A 22,689-nucleotide genomic window follows, 5' to 3' on the forward strand; every position below is an offset into this window, starting at 1 on the left:
GGGATCCTCTTTTTTCCCCTTTTTGAAGATGGGGACAACATTTGCCCTCCTCCAGTCTGCTGGCACTTCTCCTGTTCTCTGGGAGTTCTCAAAGATTATTGCCAATGGTTCCGATATTACATTTGCCAGCTCTTTTGCCAGCTCTTGGATGTAGTTCATCTGGTCATGGAGACTTATATTCATTTACATTAACAAGATATTCCTTTACTATCTCTTTACTTATTCTGTGCTGAAATTCCCCTATTCTGTCCTCTGCTCCATTATCCTCAGGTTGAGCACCTTTTGCTTTTTCTGAGAAGACTGAAGCAAAAAAGGTGTTGAGTAATTCTGTCTTTTCTCTGTCCCCTGTTAGCATTTTGCCATCTTCTCCACACAGTGACTCTACCATTTCCTTCTTCTTCCTTTTGCTGCAGACATATCCAAAAAAGTCCTTATTATTGATCTTAAGCTTTAAGCTCTCTAGCAAACCTGAGTTCATTCTGTGCTTTAGCTTTTCTGACTTTATCCCTACATGTGCTAGCTATTTGTTTGAATTCCTCTGGTGATTTCCCCATTTTTCCATTTCTTGTACATGTTCCATTTAAAAATTAGCTCAGTTGAATGTTCCTTAGTCATCCATCCTGGTTTCTTGAGACACCTCCCATTTTTCATTTTCCTCACTGGAACCGTTTTAATTTTGCCTTCAGTATCTTCCTTTTGACAACCTCCCATCCATCTTGGACTCCCTTCTCTTTTAATATACCTGACCATGCATTTCTCCCCAGCATTTCTGTAAATGTATTGAAATCAGCTCTCCTAAAGTCTAGAATATGTGTCTGACTATGCTTGGCTTCTCCTTTCCACTGTATAACAAACTCCAGGAGAACATGGTCACTTCCACCTAATGATCCCACCACTTGCACCCTATTAACCAGGTTATCCTAGATGGTTAGAATCAGATGTAAAATAGCTGACCCCCTTGCTGCCTCTTCCAGCTTTTGGACAATCAAGTTCAGACACTGGCTTCTGAGTGAAGCCAGGTAAAATAGTATCTTGGTTCAAGTGGAATGCCAAAACCACCATGCGTAAGAAGAGGAAAGAATATCTTTGCCACAGTGAAAATGGAGATAGGGAGGATAGACTCTTAGAACACAAAGTTCACTTGCCCTTCTGGCAGAAGTTACCACAACTAAGAAGGCCATCTTACAGATAAGTAGACATAGGTCACAAGACACCATGGGTTCAAATGGTCTACGCAACAATTAGAACATCATTTTGAGGCTCCAAGCTGAAGTCGTTCCCAATACTGGAGTATGTAAATTCACATAGCCTTTAAGGAAACAATGAATCAGGACGGTCTGAAAACAAGATGAGAAGCCCTGCTCCTGCCAGTGGAAGAAGATTGCCAACAGGTAGCAATGCAGTGATGACAGAGAAAGTCCCATTTCCACAAGGGAAAGGAGGCACTTGACAATGTGTTCAGAACTTGTTTGGTATGGTGAAAATCCTTTTGATGACAGAAAGACTATGAACCTGTTCCACTTGCACAAGTACGACCTCCATGTGGAAGGTCAATGTGCCACTTCCAAGACCTGCAGAATGGAGTCATATTGAGGAGGGAGCAAGCTTGTTTTCTGCTGCTCCAGAAAACAAGACCCAGAACAATGGATGCAACCTCAACATTAGGAGGAACTTCCTGACAGTAAGGGCTGTTCGACAGTGGAACACACTCCCTCGGAGTGTAGTAGAGTCTCCTTCCCTGGAGATCTTTAAACAGAGGCTGGATGGCCATCTGTCGAGGATGCTTAGATTGAGAGTTCCTGCATGGCAGGGGTTGGACTGGATGGCCCTTGTGGTCTCTTCCAACTCTATGATTCTATGAGTCAAGTAAGTTAATTAGGCTTGAATCCTCCAAGCTGTCAGGAGCAGGGTTTCTAGGTCTGGATGTTGAACCTGACTGTTGTGTATTGTGAGGAGATTTGGCCACAATTGAAATCAGAGATATGTCTGTTGACACAGGTGAAACAGGGTCATGAACCAAGGCTGCCTCAGCCACCAAGGCTTCCAACATGTGCACCTCAGTCTCGAAGAGAAGCATCTGATGCTATGGCTAAAAGAGTTTGGCTCAGTAAAAAGGGCATGCCCATACAGTGCGCCCACATTATACTTAGCTGCATTATACGCAGCTTTCAGCATATGAGGGAGCCACAAGGAAGCGTGCGGGGTGCAAGGGGCGGCACATCCCATTCATCTGAATGGGGTGCGCATGTAAGGTGCGCATGCACCGCTGCACGAGCCTCATTACTTTCAATGGGGCTCGAGCATACGCCTTTTTTTTACGTGGGGGGGCGGAACAGATCCCCACATAAAAAAAAAGGGTGGACTGTATAAACATTGGTTGGATTCAACCACCACCCCAGTGAGCAATGGATGTCTTGCCATCATGAGCATCATGCTGGGTGGAACCCAAAATGGATGAAAAACATCAGGGCATCATCAAGGCAGTCACTGTGGTGTTCAAAGCCATATGGCCGAGAAGTACCTAGGCTCATTGAGCCAGGAGATGCCAAGATTGCCAACAGTGTAGGACAATTTGAACAAAATCTGTCCTTCAGCTCTGGCTGTAGTGGAGTTCAGAACTGCCCCTATTGTAGGGAGCCGTGGTGGTGCAATGGTTAAATGCGGGTACTGCAGTCATAATGTTGTAAATTTGATCTTAGAGAAGAGCCTCAAGGTCCACTCATCCTTTCATTGGTCGATAAAATGAGTAGCCAGCTTGTTGGGAGCAATTGACTTACACATTATTAACACATTATTAACCACTTAGGGAGTGCTAGTTCACTGAGAAGCAGTATAGAAATGTACTTGCTATTGTTATGAAACAATAGGTGGAAGCTATTGTAGTTGACTACAAGTCCCAGAGATTTGAGGAGAAGTCAGGTGTGCTTGATGTGCCATTCCAGTTGTAATTCACTGGTGCAACAAGGAGCCAGTCATCCATATATGGGAAAATTACAATCCCTCCCTGTCTCAACCAGGCTACAACCACTGATAAGCACTTTCTGAAAGTTCTTGGTGCTGTGGACAGTCCAAACAGTAGAACACGGAACAGGAAGGCTATCCCTCCACTGCAATGTGATGAAAATATGCAGTCCAAGTTAAAACCCTGCATCCAGCAACAGTAGAAATGACAACAAAGTGTTTGTAGACACTCTATGAGTTGAGTCCTCTGAGATCCTGGATGGGACTGCCTTGATGCTTGATGATTTTGACCACTTCAAGCTTGTTCCCTGAATGTTTTTGATCCACTTTGGGTGGATTTGTTAGAAGAAAAATCCCCAGTGTGTTGCAGTGGCAGGGACAGGTTCAATGGCACCTTTCTCCAGAAAGGATGAAATTTACTGAAGAAGAATGTTGTAAAGAGTGTTGAGGAACATCCCTGTTGGGGAAATGTCTTTGAATTTCATAGAATCATAGAATCATAGAGCTGGAAGAGACCGCAAGGGCCATCCAGTCCAACCCCCTCCCATGCAGGAAATCCAGATCAAAGCATCCCCGTCAGATGGCCATCCAGCCTCCGTTTAAAGACCTCCAAGGAGGGAGACTCCACTACACTCTGAGAAAGTGTGTTCCATTGTCGAACATCCCTTACTGTCAGGAAGTTCCTCCTAATGTTGAGGTGGAATCTCTTTTCCTGTAGCTTGCATCCATTGCTCCGGGTCCTAGTCTCTGGAGCAGCAGAAAACAAGCTTGCTCCCTCCTCAATATGACATCCCTTCAAGAATTTAAACAGGGCTATCATATCACCTCTTAACCAGCACTTCTCCAGGCTAAACATCCCCAGCTCCCTAAGCTGTTTCTCATAGGGCATGGTTTCCAGACCCTTCACCATTGTAGTCACCCTCCTTTGGACACGCTCCAGTTTCGCAACATTCTTTTTAAATTGTGGTGCCCAGAACTGGACACAATATTCCAGATGGGGCCTGACCAGAGCGGAATATAGTGGCACTACAGTTCTCAAAATGTCCTGGGCAGCAGGACATTTGTGTAAGTCCTCTGTGGTCAGCTACAGTCCTGGGCAATAGGGGGGATTATTATCAGCTACAGTCCTCATAATGTCATGTGTAGAGTCTTTACCTAGAGTCCTCATGAAAAAACATGCTTTGTTGATCTACATCTAGAGGAACACTGGCACTCAGATCTGTTATGGATTGGTAAACAAGATCTTGAGGAGGAGGATGAAGAAACTGGAACAGCCCATTGGTGTTGAGGAAGAGACCAAATTGGAGAAGGCCATACATCCTTGAGCATGCCATACATAAATAACTACTTGCTTCTGTTGAGAGGCCCCTTGAGTGCCAAACGGGACCACTGGTGTGGTCAAATTCAAGATCTACCTATCTGTGTTAGATGGGGCTACATTCCCCCTGAAACCTTAGGTTCATAGTTTGCAAGTACTTCTGGATTCAGCGCTGAGCCTGGCTTGGTTACATATTAGTTAGCCGCCTTGAGTCCCTGTACTGGGAGGAATTGGAACAATATTCAGAGATTCAGTAGCTGGTCACATTGGAGGCTCCTCTGATATCATTGCACTTGGGCAAGTCAACACCACAGAGTTATCACGACTGTCCATAGGATGGGCCTCTGTTTTACTTGAACCCTTGTCTTTTCTTTTGTCTCTAATTTTCAGACAGGTGAGCAGAAGTTAGTTTAGTCTCCAGTGAATGGTCTGGTGTCACAGGAATGGTCTCCTAGGTGGTCCAGTGTAACATTCAACCCTGATATTTTGGAGGCATTCAAACCCGAGGTAGTGGTACTGATGCCCTCAAATCCACAGTCAGAACCACAGAAGATTTATCTCATTTAACTGACTGAGCAAGATTGGCATCAGCAAGCCATTTTGCTGATCAGTGTATGCCTGAATCTTTGGGCCCAGAGTCAACTTAGGTGGACTGAGAAGGTTTCAAAGTGTTAAAGAAATCTCAGGAACCAAGACTTTCTCTCACTAAGTTACAGGTCTGACGAAGCAAGGTGACAAGAGGACCCAGAAAAATGTGCTGAGAATTCAAAGTTTATTCCAAATGCCAGCAAAGGAAAAAATTTCCCCTGTGGCAAAAACTGAGGCCCAGAAGCAAAGAAAATGACTGTTCATATAGGTAATTACAACAATGAGGTCCCTAACAATGTATTCTATTGGCTGGTTCAAAGTGCAAACGTACAAAAACGTACCAAAACCAGGACACAGAACTGTGAATACATTAAAATATATTTTTGACTCATTTGGAATCTTCCATCACTCTATCACTCTGTGTGTTATTTCCCCCGTTAAGAATGTTCTTCCTAACTGTTTTGGCTTTCAAACCAAGCTAGTTGCCTTAATGCTTGCAAAGGTCAACTTGTTCTCTAAACATCTTACTGCAAATCCTGTTCAGCACTTTTCTCTCTCACACACACACACACAACCTTGACTCCAGAAAGCTCTTTTCTACATCCACAGTACAGCCATTTCTATAAACCTATAGTAGGAATATTAATATTAAAAATTCATCTATCTCAAAAGCTTGCTCACACAGAAGAGCTTTCAAACAGGACTTGCAGTGCTTGCATGCCTGAGGTGTAAAAGCCTTGCAATATGGGCACATGTGAACACTATGCACTTCACCAGACATAAAAGGCAAGGTGCATTATCATCCCTGCCCAATAATTTATCCCCACAATCCAAATGCCTCTTAAAGGAGGATGAGGACAACATCGAAATCCAAATAAACTGTCCACGCCAAACTGAGCTTATTCAAAGTGGGAATAATGGAGCAAAGCAAAGAATAGTCAACTGTTCCAAATCAGTCCATCACAGAGAGATGAAAAGAGATGTAGGTGAACAATGTGAAATTAAAAACCATTAAGAGAAAGCAAAAATAATCAGACAGAGGTTCATTTGATGCCATTCACATGGCAGGGGGAAAAAAGAAACTAAGGTAAATGAGTGGGAACAGGAAGGGATATTGCTGAAATGGGTGGAGCTACCATCAAAAAGCTAACATTTCTAGTCCAGAAGATTCCAAAGATCTACTGCACAGGTGCAGAACACCCCAGTGTGTGAGTCACAGAGACCATGAAGAAGTATTACATTTTGCCCACCTCATAAATTACTGATACATTAATGAAAATTGTTGGAATATACAGTGGGTCCTTCCCTCACAAGGGGGATCCATTCTGGACACCACCATCCCCACATAAGGGGGAAAATGCATATGCTTGAGCCCCATTAAAAACAATGGGGCCCGTGCAACAGCACCTGCACCACAGGCACACATGCCATTGTTTCCTCCCGGCCGTAGCTTCAGCATAAGCTGAGAGCCACGTATGGCGCGGGCACACTGTATTTTGCAATTTGGTTTATAAATCCTAACAATAGGAAAACTTACTCTTATAGTGGTAACCAAACTTGTAAAGTTATCCCTTATTTCTGTGGTGTGTGTGTATATAATTGAATGCTGATCCTTTGAATGTTCACTCAGAAGTTGGACTTATCTGTGATGGATTAAGAGAGAGATGGTGGAAACCCTAACCCTCCACAGTCACAGAATCCAGCCCACTGAAACAAATGAGACTCAGTTTACTTGGGTTTGCTCTAACCCATTACAATTAACAGACACTGGACTTACTCTTGGACTGGCATGGGACCTGTTCATTTCTCCGTTTACGACTGAAAAGAGGGTGATTGTTTGTACAGCTAGGAGGTGATTTTTTTTGTTCAGATGAACTAGAAAATGAAAAAAAGAAAACATTGAAAGGTATGTATGAGCTTAAGAATTGCCTAAATAGTGACAATTAACAAATAATAGTTGGGAGGCAATACAGATCTCCTTCCCCCCCTACGTGAGGTGAAGCAAACACTTTGAAAGCCTTCACTGAAAGCCTATTCAAATCCACAGGTTTCCTCCATCATTTAAGTTATAACCTGTCTTTCTCTTGGAGTGGGAGTCAAGGCAGCTTACAGTTTTTTATTTATTGAATATAAATTATTGAATTTATATCCCACCTTTCTTCCAAGATGGGATTCAAAGCAGCTTACAATAATTTAAAAAGATAAAACTAAAGAAATAATTTAAAAAGTTAAAAAATAATTAAATAATATTAAAACATTAGACCATAAGTTAAAAATAGCATAAAATAAAATTAAAACACATAAATTAGAACATTACAAAATTAATATTAAAACATTAGAATTACAGCCATCAAATCCAACCTTTGTTCAATACAGCAGCTGTCTACCCCGTCTTTCAAGTTTGCTTATATCATACTTCTGTTAAACAACAATTGTTAAGATAATCATTCATATTCATTACTAGTAGCTTTTCATTTCAGTTTCCTCGTATTTCCTTCCCACTGTGATACATCTGTATTCTGTAATGGTTGGAGGACACCCTGAAATGGGTTGCTCCTTACACTGATAAATAATAAATCAGGCTTGAAATACATTCTTAGTTAATTAACCTGCTTCCAGTCTGAGAAGGCCACAGTGGACACTATAAAAGAACACTCCTCAAAACCCCTAGAAACATGGGACTAAGGTTTTGACTTGGAAACAGTAACCAAGAATTATCATGACATACTAGTATGTCAATGCAATGCAAAACCCAATCCAGGAGCGAGAAACAATCTCTCCAAGGAAGAAAGGCTATTTTCTAGCTATTGCAGAACACAAATATATCAAAGCAAATTCCCATGTTCCTTTTTCCTGCAGCATAGGAGGATAAACCTGCATAGGATATCCAAAAGTGATACTCAAAAAGCAAGGGTCTCTTCCTGCTGATGTTAATAAGTGCCACTGTGATGCAAATAATAAAAAATTGAAACCTTCAGTTTATAAATTCTCTATTCCTGACCTGGACTTGCAAGCCTGAATCTCCATCGTTTGGAAACAGGAGACTCACCTAGGCAATTGGCAACTCTTTCCTCCTCACATGAGTGTTGTAGCTGTTGTGTTGTGACATGTATATCACTACGTTCAAATAATACCCCATGTACTTCCTTTTAATATCTCTTCGGTTCCTTATCTATCTACTACTTTCAGCTGTCTTTATCTCTATCTTGTTACTCTCCTAGTGGAGTAAATGTCTATCAATTGTCTTAAAGTTCTTTAAAAAATATATTTATTTCACTTATATTATCCGTCCATAGTAGTTTATAGAGTTGACTGTATTGTGATTTTTTTAATCAATCCTTTATAAAGTATTTCTACTCTTCAAATAAAATTACAGCACATTTCCCTTCTTTTTCTTTCATGAAATTAACCAGCGGTTCCCAGGTTTTACAAAAATCTTGTTTCATCTTGTTTTTCTTCATCATTGTTAAATTGTCCATTTCCATGTACTCGCACAATTTTAACAACCATTGATTTAAATTCGGGATTTCCTTATTTTTTCACATACTAGCATAGACTATCCTGGCGGCACAAACCATATAAAATATTAATTTACCATGTTTTCGTTCCAATTGCTCTTGCTCTATCATACTCAGTAAATATAACTTCAATATAATTTACTTGTAATATTTCTAACATTGTTTTATGAATAATTGTCCAAAACCTTTTTGCTTCTTTGCATGTCCACCAACAATGGTAATAGGAACCCACCTCCATTTCACACTTCCAACAGACATTTTTACATTTTTTATCCATCTTAGCCAGTACTTGTGGTGTCAAATGCCATCTATATTGCATTTTTACTAAATTTTCTCTTAAGCCATAATTACTTGTATACTTCATTCGTTTCTTCCAGTTTCTTTCCCATTGAGATAAAGCAATACATTGTCCCATGTCTTTTGTCCAATCAATCATACATTTTTAAATCACTTCTTAGTCTAAATCCTGCTGGAGCAAGATCTTATACAAACGAGAAATTTCATGTTTTCCTTCTTCTTTGATTATTTTCTCCATTTCCACATCTCCTTTCCCAATTCCTTCTGTTCTTTTATCCATCAAGAATCTTTCTTTTATTCTTCTGTATAAAAACCAACTACATTTAAATCCTTCATTATTTAATTCCAATTCAGTTTTTAATTTTCTCTGACCGTCTTCCATTTTTGTAATATCCTCATATGTAGGCCATTTTTCACACAACATTTTTTCTTTTTTAAAGTGTGCCTCGTTAATTGATGTCCATAGTGGTATCTTGTTAAACCAACTATCTTTAAGTTTCTGCCACACGTGTAATAATGATCTTCTTATATAGTGACTGTTTACTTCTCAATTGGCTTTGATTTTATCATATAGCAAGTATCCATGAAGGCTGCACTTTCCATCAAATCTGCACTTTCCAAATTAGTTATCTTATTTTTCTTGAGTCTCATCCAGTCTAATATCCAACTCATTACCGATGCTTCATAATACAATTTAAAATTTGGCAATGCCACTCTCCCTCTTTCTATAGCATCAGTTAGAAGTTTCATTCTTATTCTGGGCTTTCTGTTATTCCAAATAAAGTTAGTAAGATCCTTGTTCCATGTTTTAAAGGGAATTTTGTTTGTAATAATTGGTAAATTTTGATATAAATACATCATCTTGGGTAATATCATCATTTTGATCACCGAAATTTTCCCCAGCCAAGAAATTCTTAATGTATTCCATCTATTCATTTCACTTTTCACCTTCCTCCATACTCTCTCATAGTTATTCTTGTATTATTCTACATTTTCCGTTGTTACTTCAATTCCCAAGTACATAACTTTTTCTGTCAACTGGAATCCTGTTTTGTCCCTAATCTCTTGTTTATCCTTTTCTAACAGATTCATTGCTAACATTTGGGTTTTGCCTCTATTAACTTTAAAACCTGAAACTTCTCCGAATTCTTCTAACTTGTTTATAAGCAAGTCTAGATCTTCTGTCAGATTACTTAAAGAGATCGCTAGGTCATCTGTGAATACATTCACTTTATATTCCCATCCTTTAATTTTCACTCCTTTGATCTTCTTTTCCTCTCTTATCTGCAATAATAATATTTCAAAAGTTAGTAGGAACAATAGTGGAGAGAGCTGACAGCCTTGACACATTCCAGATTGTATATTAAAATTCTTTGTCTTAGATCCATTTATTATTATGTTTGCTTCTTGTTTGTTATATATTTTGTCTATCCATGTTATGAAATTTGTGCCAATTTCCATTTTCTTTAGTACTTCTTTTATAAACACCCAGCTTACTTCGTCAAAAGCCTTCTTGGCGTCAAAAAATATTAATTGTAGAGGTTAATCAATGTTTTTTACATGGTATTCAATTAGGTTTAATATATAATCACATAAGATTCCTTTTAATTTATCGGCCATGATTGACATAAATATCTTATAATCACAATTTAAAAGCGATATGGGCCTATAATTTGCTGCTTCCATTATGTCCTTATTTTCTTTGGGTATGACTGTTAAATTTGAGAATATACATGTTGGAGGTATATCTTCTATAATTCCATTCATTATTTTCAATAATGGTTTAAGTATTGGCTGTAAAAAAAGATTTATAAAATTCTATGGGGAATCCGTCTGGACCTGGAGCTTTCCCTGGTTTTCCGTGTTTGATTGCTAATATTAATTCTTCTACTGTTACAGGTTTATTTAATTTTTCTCTTTGTTCTTCTGATAATTTCATTATCTTACATCTGTCGAGGAAATCTGTGATATTTTTGTTGTTGTTGTTGTTTTGTTGTTTTGTTACTAGATTGGTCTTTGTATAAATTTTGAAAGAAGCTTCGGCACACTTGCTGTATTTTGTTTGTTTCTGTTGTTAACTGATCTCCCATTTTTATTTTTGTAATTGTTCTTTTGCTCTTTCTTTCCTTAGTAAATATCTAACATCTTTCCAGGCTTGTTTGCATTTTCAAAACAATTTTGCTTGGTATATCTTATTTTTCTTTCTATCTCTTCTGTTGTAATTTGTGATAACTGTTTTTGTAGAATTTGAATTTTTTTTTATTTTGTCTTCATCACTGGGGTTAATTTTAGAGTTTTCTCTCTTTAAAATTTCAATTTTTAACTTGTTGACCATTTTTTCCTTGTTCTTTTTAATTTCAGTAACTTTTTAAATCCAATATCCTCTCATCACTGCCTTAAAACAATCCCATACTATCCGATTCGGTACTTCCTTCTCCAGGTTTTCCTTAAAGAAAAATTCAATTTCTTCTATACTGTTTCATCTATTAATTTTTGATTTTTCAATAGATTCACATTAAGTCTCCAATGAAATTCTTTTTTACCTGATTCCATCTTCATCATCACAGAATTATGGTCTGACCACGTTTTGAGTAATATTTCAAATTTATTAACTCTTGAGCAAAGATGGGAAGATGTTAAGAAAAAATCAATCCTTGACCAGGATTTAGAATCATAGAATCATAGAATCGTAGAATTGGAAGAGACCACTAGGGCCATCCAGTCCAACCCCCTGCCATGCAGGAAATCCAAATCAAAGCATCCCTGAGAGATGGCCATCCAGCCTCTGTTTAAAAACCTCCAAGGAAGGAGACTCTATCACCCTCCGAGGGAGTGCATTCCACTGTCGAACAGCCCTTACTGTCAGGAAGTTCCTCCTAATGTTGAGGTGGAAACTCTTTTCCTGCACTTTGCATCCATTGCTTCAGGTCCTAGTCTCTGGAGCAGCAGAAAACAAGCTTGTTCCCTCCTCAATATGACATCCCTTCAAATATTTAAACAGGACTATCATATCACCTCTTAACCTTCTTTTCTCCAGGCAAAATATCCCCAGCTCCCTAAGTCATTCCTCATAGGGCATGGTTTCCAGACCCTTCACCATTTTTGTCACCCTCCTTTGGACACGCTCCAGTTTCTCAATGTCCTTTTTGAATTGTGGTGCCCAGAACTAGACACAATATTCTAGATGGGGCCTGACCAAATCAGAATACAGTGGCACTATTACTTCTCTTGATCTAGATAGACACTATATTTTATTGATGCAGCCTAAAATTGCATTGGCCTTTTTAGCTGCCTCATCACACTGTTCTCTCATGTTCAACTTGTGGTCTACTTGGACTCCTAGATCCCTTTCACACGTAGTTTCATTCAGCCAGGTGTCCCTCATCCTATATCTGTTCATTTCATTTTTTTTAACCTATGTGCAGTAACTTACATTTCTCCATGTTGAAGTTCATTTTGTTAACTTTGGCCCAGCTTTCTAGTCTATTCAGGTTATTTTGAATCTTGATCCTGTCCTCTGGGGTATTAGCTATTCCTCCTAATTTGGGGTCATCTACAAATTTGATAAGTATGCTCCCAATTCTGTCATCCAGGTCACTGATAAAGATGTTGAATAACACTGGGCCCAGGACAGAGCCCTGTGGGACCCCACTGGTCACTTCTCTCCAGGATGAAAAGGAGCCATTGTTGAGCAACCTTTGGGTTCGGCCGGTCAACCAGTTACAAATCCATGTAACAGTTTACCTTGTCTAGTCCACATTTTACAAGCTTGTTTGCAAGAATGTCATGGGAAACCTTGTCAAAGGCCTTACTGAAATCAAGATATACTATATCCACAGCATTCCCTTCATCTACCAAGCTGGTAATTTTATCAAAGAAAGAGATTAGATTTGTCTGGCGTGACTTGTTTCTCTGAAACTCATGTTGAGTTTTTGTGATTATGGAATTGCCTTCTAAATGTTCACAGACTTTCTGTTTAATGATCTGCTCCAGAATCTTTCCTGGGATTGATGTCAGACTAAGTGGACGATAATTGTTGGGATCCTCTTTTTTTCCCTTTTTGAAGATGGGGACAACGTTTGCCCTCCTCCACTCTGCTGGCACTTCTCTTATTCTCCAGGACTTCTCAAAGATTATTGCCAATGGCTCCGATATTACATTTGCCAGTTCTTTTAATACCCTTGGATGGAGTTCATCTGGTCCTGGAGACTTAAATTCATTTAGATTAACAAGGTGTTCCTCTATTATCTCTATACTTATTCTGTGCTGAAAGTTCCCTATTCTGTCCTCTGCGCCATTATCCTCAGGTTGAGCAGCCTTTTCCTTTTTTGAGAAGACTGAGGCAAAGAAGGTGTTGAGTAATTCTGCTTTTTCTCTGTCCCGTTAACATTTTGCCATCCTCTCGATGCAGTGGCCCTATCATTTCCTTTTTCTTACTTTTGCTGCGGACATATCCAAAAAAGCCCTTTTTGTTGTCTTTAACCTCTCTAGCAAGCCTGAGTTCATTCTGTGCTTTAGCTTTTCTGACTTTACCCCTACACATGCCTGCTATTTCTTTGAATTCCTTTTTCGTGATTTCCCCCTTTTTCCATTTCATATACATGCTCCGTTTAAAACTTAGCTCGGTTGAAAGTTCCTTAGTCATCCATCCTGGTTTCTTGAGACACCTCCCATTTTTCTTTCTCACTGGAACTGTTTGAAATTGTGCCTTCAGTATCTCTCTTTTGAGAAACTCCCATCCTTCCTGAAATCCTTTATCTTTTAGTATTTCTGACCACGGGATCACCCTCAATACTTCTCTAAGTTTACTGAAATTTGCTCTCCTAAAGTCTAGAATGTGTGTCTGACTATGCCTGGTTTCTCCTTTCCACTGTATAACAAACTCCAGGAGAACATGGTCACTTCCACCTAATGATCCCACCACTTGCACCCCATTAACCAAGTCATCCTTGTTGGTTAGGATCAGATCTAAAATAGCTGACCCCCTTGTTGCCTCTTCCACCTTTTGGACAATGAAATTGTCTTCCAGGCAAGTGAGGAATTTGCTAGACCTTGAAGATTTTGCTGAGTTTGACTTCCAGCAAATATCAGGATAGTTGAAGTCGCCCATCACTACGACATCTCTCCTTTCTGAGTGTGTGGTCATCTGTTCTAGAAAGATATCATCCAATTCCTCAGTCTGACTTGGGTGTCTGTAGTAGACTCCCAGCATAACATCCTTGTTGTTTCCCTCCCCTTTAATTTTTATCCAGATGCTCTCCACCTGGCTTCCAGGATTGATGTCCCGGATCTCTTCACTGGTGTAAATATCTCTGACATATAGTGCTATTCCTCCTCCTTTCCTGTTTGGCCTATTTCTCTTAAAAAGGTTATACCCCTCTATTTCCACATTCCAATTATAAGACTCATCCCACCAGGTTTCGGTGATGCCTATTTTCCATGCTCTGTGCATTAGTGTAGAGACATCACAGACCATGGGTCCCTTTCACTTGCTGCCTGTGCAAGTTTTTTTGCCTCCCACTGTTGGGTCCTTGCACTTTTTTTCTTGTTTCCTCTATGTCAGTTTGACTATTTTCGCCATCCCTTTCGCCTTCCTTAATATCGTCTCCCTTCCCCTCGGAACTCAGTTTAAAGCCCTCCTGATCAAGTTCTTGAGACTGTTGGCAAAAACATTTCTTCCAACTTGCGTGAGATGCAACCCATCTGTTGCAAGAAGTCCCTCCTCATGGAACCGCAGCCCATGATCGAAGAATCCAAATCCTTCTCGGCGGCACCATCTCTGGGGCCAGTTGTTCACATCCGCTATTTTCCTCTCCCTTCCTGGACCATGACCTTCGACTGGCAGAAGAGACGAGATGACAGCCTGTGCATCCATTCCTTTCAGCTTCCTACCAAGCCCCTCGTAATCCCTTTTGATGTCCTGAAGGCTGTGTCTTGCAGTATCATTAGTTCCCACATGGACCAAAAGGAAGGAGTATTTGTCAGTAGGCTTGACCAGTCTTGTCAGCCTTTATGTCGATTCGAGAAGAACGTAAAGTCCTTAGAGTTGCCATATTTAAAACGCCATGTATCCTGAATTTCCATGATTTCTATCATTTAAAAAAAATGCCTTTTCCCTGATTTTTCTTAATTTTAAGATTCGAGTATCTATCCTTTAAGGGGTCTATTACACCGTTCCAGTCCCCCATAAATATTAAGTTTTCTTGATCTAGGCCTTTTAATTCATTCAAAAATCTTTTATAAAAATTTCCTTTTTTTTCCAATGGTCCATAGATCCCTAACGAAATATATTTATTTTCTTGTGTTTTCACTTCAATTATTACAAAGTTTCCTTTCAGGTCACATTTTATTTCTTGAGCTTCATGTTTAGTATTTACATATATTACTACTCCTTTTCTTTTGGTGTCAGCTGCAGCGATATAAATTCTTGGCCTAATTTGGGATTCCTTAAGTGTTTCATATCTTTTTCTTATTCTTGTTTCTTCAAGATAAATAATGTCCAATTTTTGTTTCTGTAATGTATGAAATATTTTCTTCCGTTTTTGCGGTGTGTTCATTCCTTGAACATTCCAAATTAAAATTTTGATTTGATTCATTTTCCGTTGTCTTAACAAATTCTATTTAATTACCTTATATTATCTTTTCTTCAATTATTTAGTCTCTTCCTTCTTCTAAATCTTCTATCGTCTCTTTTTCTTCTTATATTTCTTTGCCTTCCTCTCCACCTACCTCTTCTTCTCCTTCTGTTCCCTGCAGTTTTTCCCCCCTTCTTCGTCTTCTTCTCCACTTCTTTCCTTTTGGTGATCTTCTTCTTGTATCTTATCTTCTTCTCTCGTTTTCTTTTCCTCTTTCTTACTACTTCTTGTTTTCATGTGCGTTGATTGTATTCTCAAATTTCTTTCTCTCTTGGGCTTACCTTCTTCTTCTTGGTCTCCACCTGCTTCCTGTTGATTGTTTCTCTTTGCACTTCTATTCCTTTGTCTGTATTGGTCTAGGAATTGTTTTTCTGATCTGTTTTGAATCTGTTATTTTATTGTGCAGCAGCCTAGGTTTTCTCAGTTCTAGAGTTTCTATTTCATCAATGTTGTTCACGTTTGGAGTGTTGGGATATAATGATGATAACTGTTTTAGTGTGTTTTAAGAGTATTTTATTATTGTTAGCCGCCTCAATCTGCTTGGAGAGGCAGTGTACAAATTATTATTATTATTATTATTATTATTATTATTAAATGTAATTCTCACTGTTCTTTTTTAAAATGTCTTTGTAACTTAATCACCTATATAAAGAGCTCCACCTTCCAAAAAGTGCCTTTTGTGTTGAGATCCAATCCAGGATTCCTCTATAGAAGTTGATTTTTATCTTTAACCAATTATTCATTAAAGCTTTGCATATAAAATGGTGTCCAAACTCTTTATGCACTTTAGCTTTTTCATACTGTAAGTACGCATGCAAGCCAAACCAGAGGTTAAAACCTTCCAGGTTCAGTAATTTTCTAGTTTTCTCCAGTCAGAGAAAACTAGGCTAGGGTGTTTGCTTGATCTGAATCTCAAAGATTATGATATCCATTCATCCTGGTCTTCCATTTAACACTTTTTTTTTGCCTTCTCATAGGAAGTTCTTTAGTTCTTCATGCCAGATATCAAAGGGTTTGTTTTTTGTGATTATAGGTAAGTTGGAAAATAAGAAGTTGAATTTAGGGAATGTTGACATCTTTATTGTTGCTATTCTGCCCGAGAAAGAAAAATGGTCAAACTGTAAATTATCTAAGTTTTTTTAATACTTCTAATACTGCAATAAAAAGTAAAGAGGGATAAGAGGCAGGTTGTCTCATTCCCTTTTGAATTTTGACTGAAATTAGTTCTTTCTTCATTTATGATCAGTTGTGCCAGTTGTTCTATATATATATATATATATATATATATATATATATATTGGATCCGATTTAAGACTTTAGCTCCTACACCCATTCTTTCAAATATCCCTAACATGCATTTCCATTTCATGTTACCAAAGGCTTTTTCTAATCAACAAAAAACATTGTCAGTTGTTTATTGATATATATTTTTCATAGTATTCAATGATGTCTACCATGACTCTGATGTTCCCTTTCATATGTCTAAAAAGCCATCTTCGTATATTACCACCTTTAAAATATTTTTTTAGTCTTTCTGTTAAGATGTAGGTATAGATTTTGACTTCCAATTGCAACGGTGAAGTGAATGGAGGTGCAGGGTGAGAGTCTGTCCTGGCTTCCATTCCATTCCAGGTATCCCTGCAGTCCAGGAGTCAATTACAGGTTACCCCCACCAGATAAAGGTGAAGGGGGAATTAGGAGCTTGTCAGGGGCTCTTGACAAACCGCTTGTGAACTCCAAAACTGTGGAGTTGTAGAGTCAGAAAATCCATGCAAGCCAAGGAGCAGCCTATGCTGGGGATAAGGTAGCCTTAAGGGCAACAGCTTTGGAGTTTCATCAGCTCTTTTTAATATAGCATACATGTTGTTAAGGAGACACTGCTACTATATAGACTGAAAGTTAAACCTCAGTTTTTATTGCCTCTTTGTGACTGAAGTAAGTGTGAAAGCACCAATAATTTTGCCATTTAGAACTCCAACTTGAACAAGGAGTATAAAATTAATTAACTAGTGAATACCTCACACAAGGAGAAAAACTCGACTTTTAGCTGTGCCATGTTTGGTAGATCTGTAGTTGATTGACATACAGAACCCAAATGGTGCTAACCAACAGCCCTCTTCTTCATGGAGATAAGTGACAAGTGAGGTGTCACAGGTTTCTGTCCTGGGCCCAGTGCTATCAACATCTTTATCAATGACTTGGAAGAGTAGAGGGTATGCTTATCAAATTGGCAGATGTCAACAAATTAGGAGGGAAAATTACGAGGAGAGGATCAGAATTCAAAATGACCTAAACAGATTAAAGAATTGGGCCAAAACGTATTTCAACAGGGAGAAATGTAAGGCAGAAGAAAATGAAAGGCTCAGTTATAGGATAAGCGACACTTGGCTTGACAACAGTACATGTGAAAGGAATCTAGGAATCTTGGTAGACCAAAAGGTGAACATGAGTCAACAGTGTGATGAAGCAGCTAAAAAAACCAGTATGATCCTAGGCCACATCAATAAGAGTGTAGTGTCTTGCTTAAGAGAAGTAATAGTACCACTCTGTTCTGCTTTGATCCGACCTCACCTGGAACACTGTGTCCAATTCTAGACAACACAATTCAAGAAGGAAATGACTAGCTGGAGCACTCACAAGAGGTGGGTGACCAAAATGGTAAAAGGTGTCATGGACTGTCCTGGGCCTGACTTAGAGGCACAGTCAGAGGACTCAGACTCTGAAGACATGGAGGAGGCTGAGACAGGGGCAGATCTGGGGCTACCTAGATCAGCAGTCTCAGAAGAGGCTCAGGAAGCTGCAAAGGGAGAAACACACTCTATGGACTCTAGGATGCAGGTGCTAAGACCTATGGAGTGAAGGCAGGTCAAGGAGTCTTTGAGGCATTCTTCCAGGATAGAAGGAGGAGCTTCTAGGTTTCAGCTGAGAGAAGCTGAAGCCTTTTAAAAGACCTCCAGCTGCAGAGATTCTTTGCAGCTGGCAACTAGTCCTGCAGCCTTGTTGTTCCTTGTTCTTGGATTCATGACTCTGGCTTTCTGACCTCTGGACTTGCCTTGTGACTACGTTCTTGCCTCTGTCCTTTGCTCTGACTGACTGACTGGTATTGTGTGACCTTTGGACTGGACTCTGGACTACTCCTTTGTACACTCCCCTGCTGTTGCTGCCCTCAATAGAGGTAAGCAGGACAAATGGTCTGGAAACCATGACCTTGGAGGAGCTGTTTATTATTATTATTTTTTATTAAATCTATCCTTCTCCTCTCTAAGAAAATAAAAAGAGATCTTTTAACTGTATGCATCCGAAGGCATGCCACTTCAATATTAAAGTAAATTAATTAAGTTTAACATTATGCATACCTCTCTAAAAGCTGTTGAGTATCAGAGTCCAAACAATCACTGTGACATCCGTTGTTTGCTTCTTTAGCATCTTCTTTTGAATATATGTTACCTGACATCTTTGGGACTCTGTATGTAATTTTATGCATGTACTATTTGATGCTGAAACAACAGACATAAAGAAAATGTTAAGGAACTAAAAAGTAATTGCAACATTCACTCACATAGAATTGCCAGCAAATTCTGATGGTGTTTCTGAAGAAAGAGGCTCCTCCCTCCCCAACTGTCATCCTTCGGCCTCTGAGGGAGAGAGAAGGCTGGCCCAGTACCATCAGGGCTAGCCTGAAGAAGAAGAGCCCTCCCTCCGGTCCATTTGCCTTGGTCCAGGCCTCAGAGGGAGAGAAGAATGCTGGACCTGATTCCCTCCCCCCCACCATTCCCTTCTCCTTTTGTGTTGTGTCTTTTTAGATTGTAAGCCTGAGGGCAGGGAACTGTCTGATTAAAAATAATAATTGTAAGCTGCCCTGAGAGCCATTAGGGCTGAAGGGCAGGATATAAATACCTAAATAAATAAATAAATAAATAAAATTATGTTGGTGTATAAACTGAAAAATATAAAACCATGTAAGTATTTGAAAAGGTTTTTTTCTGCTTTTATAATTTTTTATTTAATATTCTTAAAATTATACAATACATAACATTTTTCTTTATGTGTGTGTGTATCTATAGATATAGATATATATTATTACATTATATCCAAATATCTTTAATATACCACCTCAGTGCTCCCCTTCCCTGGAGCCATTTCCATCCTTTATATTCTATCCAAAATTTCAGTTCGTCTCGTGAAGGTAATTTTCCATCTTCTTTTCTCAATGCTTTTTCAATATTTTTTCCCATATCTCATCAAAATCATTTCTTTTCCATTGTCTTTTTTTTACTTTCAATTTACATGTTAATTTATCATTAATCGCTAATTTCCATACTTCTTTATACCAATCTTCTAATTCTACATTTATTTTCGTTTTCCAATATCTTGCTATGATTAATCTTGTGCTGTAAACAAATTTGTTACCAAATCTTTTTCCTCTTTTTTCCATTCCTCAGCATTATATGATAACAAAATTATATTGGGTTTTCTATCTATTTTTATATTCATAATATTTTCTATTTCTAATATCACTTTTCGCAAAATTTTTGTCCATATTTACGTTGCCACCACATATGCATATATGACCCTACTTCTTGACAACCTCTCCAACAATTTTTTGAGTTATTCTTGTCAGTATTATGTAATCTTACTGGTGTCAAATACCATTTCCAAACCAATTTATAATAATTTTCTTTAATTTAGATTTTTCAAGTACACCTGTATCTTTGTTCCCAAAATTTATCCCATTCTTTATCACCTAATTTACATCCTAATTCTTCTTCCCATATTTCTTTCAGAATGTTTTTTATCTTCTTACCTTTATTCTCCATTAATATTTTAAACATTTTACTAATCATTTTATGTTCTCCTCCATTTCTCTTCCTTTTTGAATTATTTGTTCTGTGTTTGCTATTTCCTTTCTTTTCTTCCGATTTTTAAACCATTGTTCTATTTGCATATAATGAAACCAAGACATTTTCATTCCCATAAGTTTTTTTTATATATTTTCTTTTTCTACCCTTACATCTATTCAATTTTCTATTCTATCTATTTTCCTTTCCTTTAATTCCTTATCTAACAAGCTTCTCAAATTCTTTGGGAATTTATTTTCCATTGTTATTGGTATTATCATTCAGTTTTGATTCATTAATTCTTTTTTATATTTTTTGTTCTCCTCTTTTGTATAATTAAATAACATCATTTCTGATTTATTCCAATTAATCTGAAGCCCTGTCATTTCTCCAAATACGTTTAAATGTTCTTTTATTTTTCCCACTTTATCCATTAAATCTATAATAGTTAATAATATATCATCAGCAAATAAACTAATTTTATGTTTTTTTCCAGTCCTATGCCTTCTAAACTATTATCTTTCCTTATGACATTTGCTAACATCTCTATCACCATTGCAAATAATATTGGTGATAACAGGCATCCTTGTCTTGTACCTCTCGTTACTTTTATTTCATTTCTTATCCCATAATTTTCTTTCTCACCCTGGAGCCCTTCTCATCCCTTTTTCATGGGCTGCATCTACACTGCAGAAATAATGTGATTTGACACCGCTCCATGCTATGGAATCCTGGGATTTGGATTTTTGGAGAGAATTCGCTTTCTCAGTCAGAGAGCAGTGGAGCACAACAAACTACAAATCCCAGGGCTCCATAGCATGGAACCAGCAAGATGAGCAGATGTCCTCTTTTTCTGGGGTATATCTTACATTTCAGTCTTCTATCCAGGAGGAATTCCAAAAATGTCCTCCCTTTTGAGCATCACTAAGAAGCATTAATTTATATGAGGGGTTTCAGCTTTTACTTGGTCATGTCCTCCATTTTACTTGAAAGCCCTATATTTTGCAGTGCCTTGTCTTCCTTTGTGGTTAGGACAGCTGGTCACCATGGGAGCCAAAGGCAGCTAAAGTGGTGTCAAACTGCAGCCCTGGTTCTTTCACCTGGTGACTCTACTGGTTTTCTTCTCTTTCTTGTGACACCCTTTTCTGCCCCTTGGGTGAAGATTTTTAGTTTTTAGGGGTCATAGATGGACCACCCCATAAATTCATGGGAAAGGGGTCCAGATTTTTTGCACATCATTAGAATGAATAATGCTTCCAGCGAGCAAAAGGAATATGTGTGCATTAGTCTCCATTCCAAATATCACAGCAATAAAAAAGTCTCTAACCTGCAAAAAAATCTAATTGGCTTTTTGACTAATTCTCAATACTATGACGAAAGATTGGAACCTAAGTTTTATGTGTCATGTTTAGCTTTAACAAATGAAACAAACCAAAGGGTTCTAACAAAAAATGTAAATAGCCAGGATAAATAGAAGAATAACTGAACCCTGGAGCAAAAAACACAATATTATTTCTAAAAGGGTATGAATACCCCACTGAGAAGTCTGCAAATGCAAAGAGTGAATATATAATGATATTAAAAATTTCAAAATTCTGAGCCAGAATAACTAAACCCTGGAAGAAAAAAGCCAGTAAAATATCAAAAATGGGTACAAACAAACCCCTTTAAAATTATGCAAATGCAGGTTTTCCCTAGGTGCTTTCTTTGAGTCTTGACAGGATGACAGGCTTCGGTGATGCCAATTGTATGATATTTGCTTTATTGTGCGAGGAGTTCAAGTTCATCTTGCTTATTACCCATGCTGTGTGCATTAGTGTAGAGACATCTAAGACCTCTAGCAGTTTGTGTACAGCTTTTTCCCTCCCATTGTTGGTTTCCTGCACTGTTTGCCTTGATCTCTCAATAACAGTTCGACTATTATTTCCAGCCCTTGATGAACTCCTGCCTTCCAAAGAACTCCCTCCCCCACATAACTCAATTTAAAGCCCTCCTGATCAAATTTTTGAGACTATTGGCAAAAACATTTTTGCCAACTGAGGTGAAGTGTAACTCATCCCTTGCCAGAGGTCCCCTCCCATGGAACCACAGTCCATGATCCAAAAATCCAAACCATTCCTGGTGGCACCATCTGCGGACCCAGCTGCTCACCTCTGCTATTTTCCTCTCCCTTTCTGGACCATGCCCTGAACTAAAAGAAAAGGGTAAATGGTCAGTAGGCTTGACAAGTCTTGTCAGCCGCTCTGTCACATTATGGATCTTTGCCTCAGGCAGACAACACATCTCCCAAGACATCTTGTCAGGCCCACAAACCACTCATTATGTAGCCCTCAGCAAGGAGTCCCCTACCACCACTACATGACTCTTCCCAAGCTTAGCAGCATCTATTCCCGATTTCTCAAGGTCCCCTGCATTGTCCCTGAGGACTGCTTCTGCTGCTCTTCCTCGTCATCACGGATAAGGGAAAGAGCTTCAAATTATTTCTGTAGCTGCAAGCTCCCAGAACAATCCCTGGTTTCCCTACTTCTGTGTGT

The 22,689-nt window shown here is 38.6% G+C and overlaps 1 protein-coding gene across 7 annotated transcripts in view; it reads right to left on the minus strand.

Moving 5' to 3' along the window:
• The window catches only part of SUN3 (Sad1 and UNC84 domain containing 3), a 140,502-nt gene that overhangs the window by 103,816 nt on the left and 13,997 nt on the right, over positions 1–22,689 (minus strand). For all 7 annotated transcript variants that reach the window (XM_042476932.1, XM_042476929.1, XM_042476931.1 and 4 more), the window contains exons 2-3: positions 18,674–18,814; positions 6,645–6,742 (exon numbers count right to left, since the gene is read on the minus strand). In XM_042476932.1, coding sequence (XP_042332866.1) covers positions 6,645–6,742; positions 18,674–18,801 — 226 coding nt within the window. In that variant the 5' untranslated portion in view covers positions 18,802–18,814. The remainder of the gene's footprint in view (positions 1–6,644; positions 6,743–18,673; positions 18,815–22,689) is intronic.

The sequence above is a fragment of the Sceloporus undulatus genome, chromosome 6 (assembly GCF_019175285.1).
Source record: "Sceloporus undulatus isolate JIND9_A2432 ecotype Alabama chromosome 6, SceUnd_v1.1, whole genome shotgun sequence".
NCBI lineage: Eukaryota > Metazoa > Chordata > Lepidosauria > Squamata > Phrynosomatidae > Sceloporus > Sceloporus undulatus.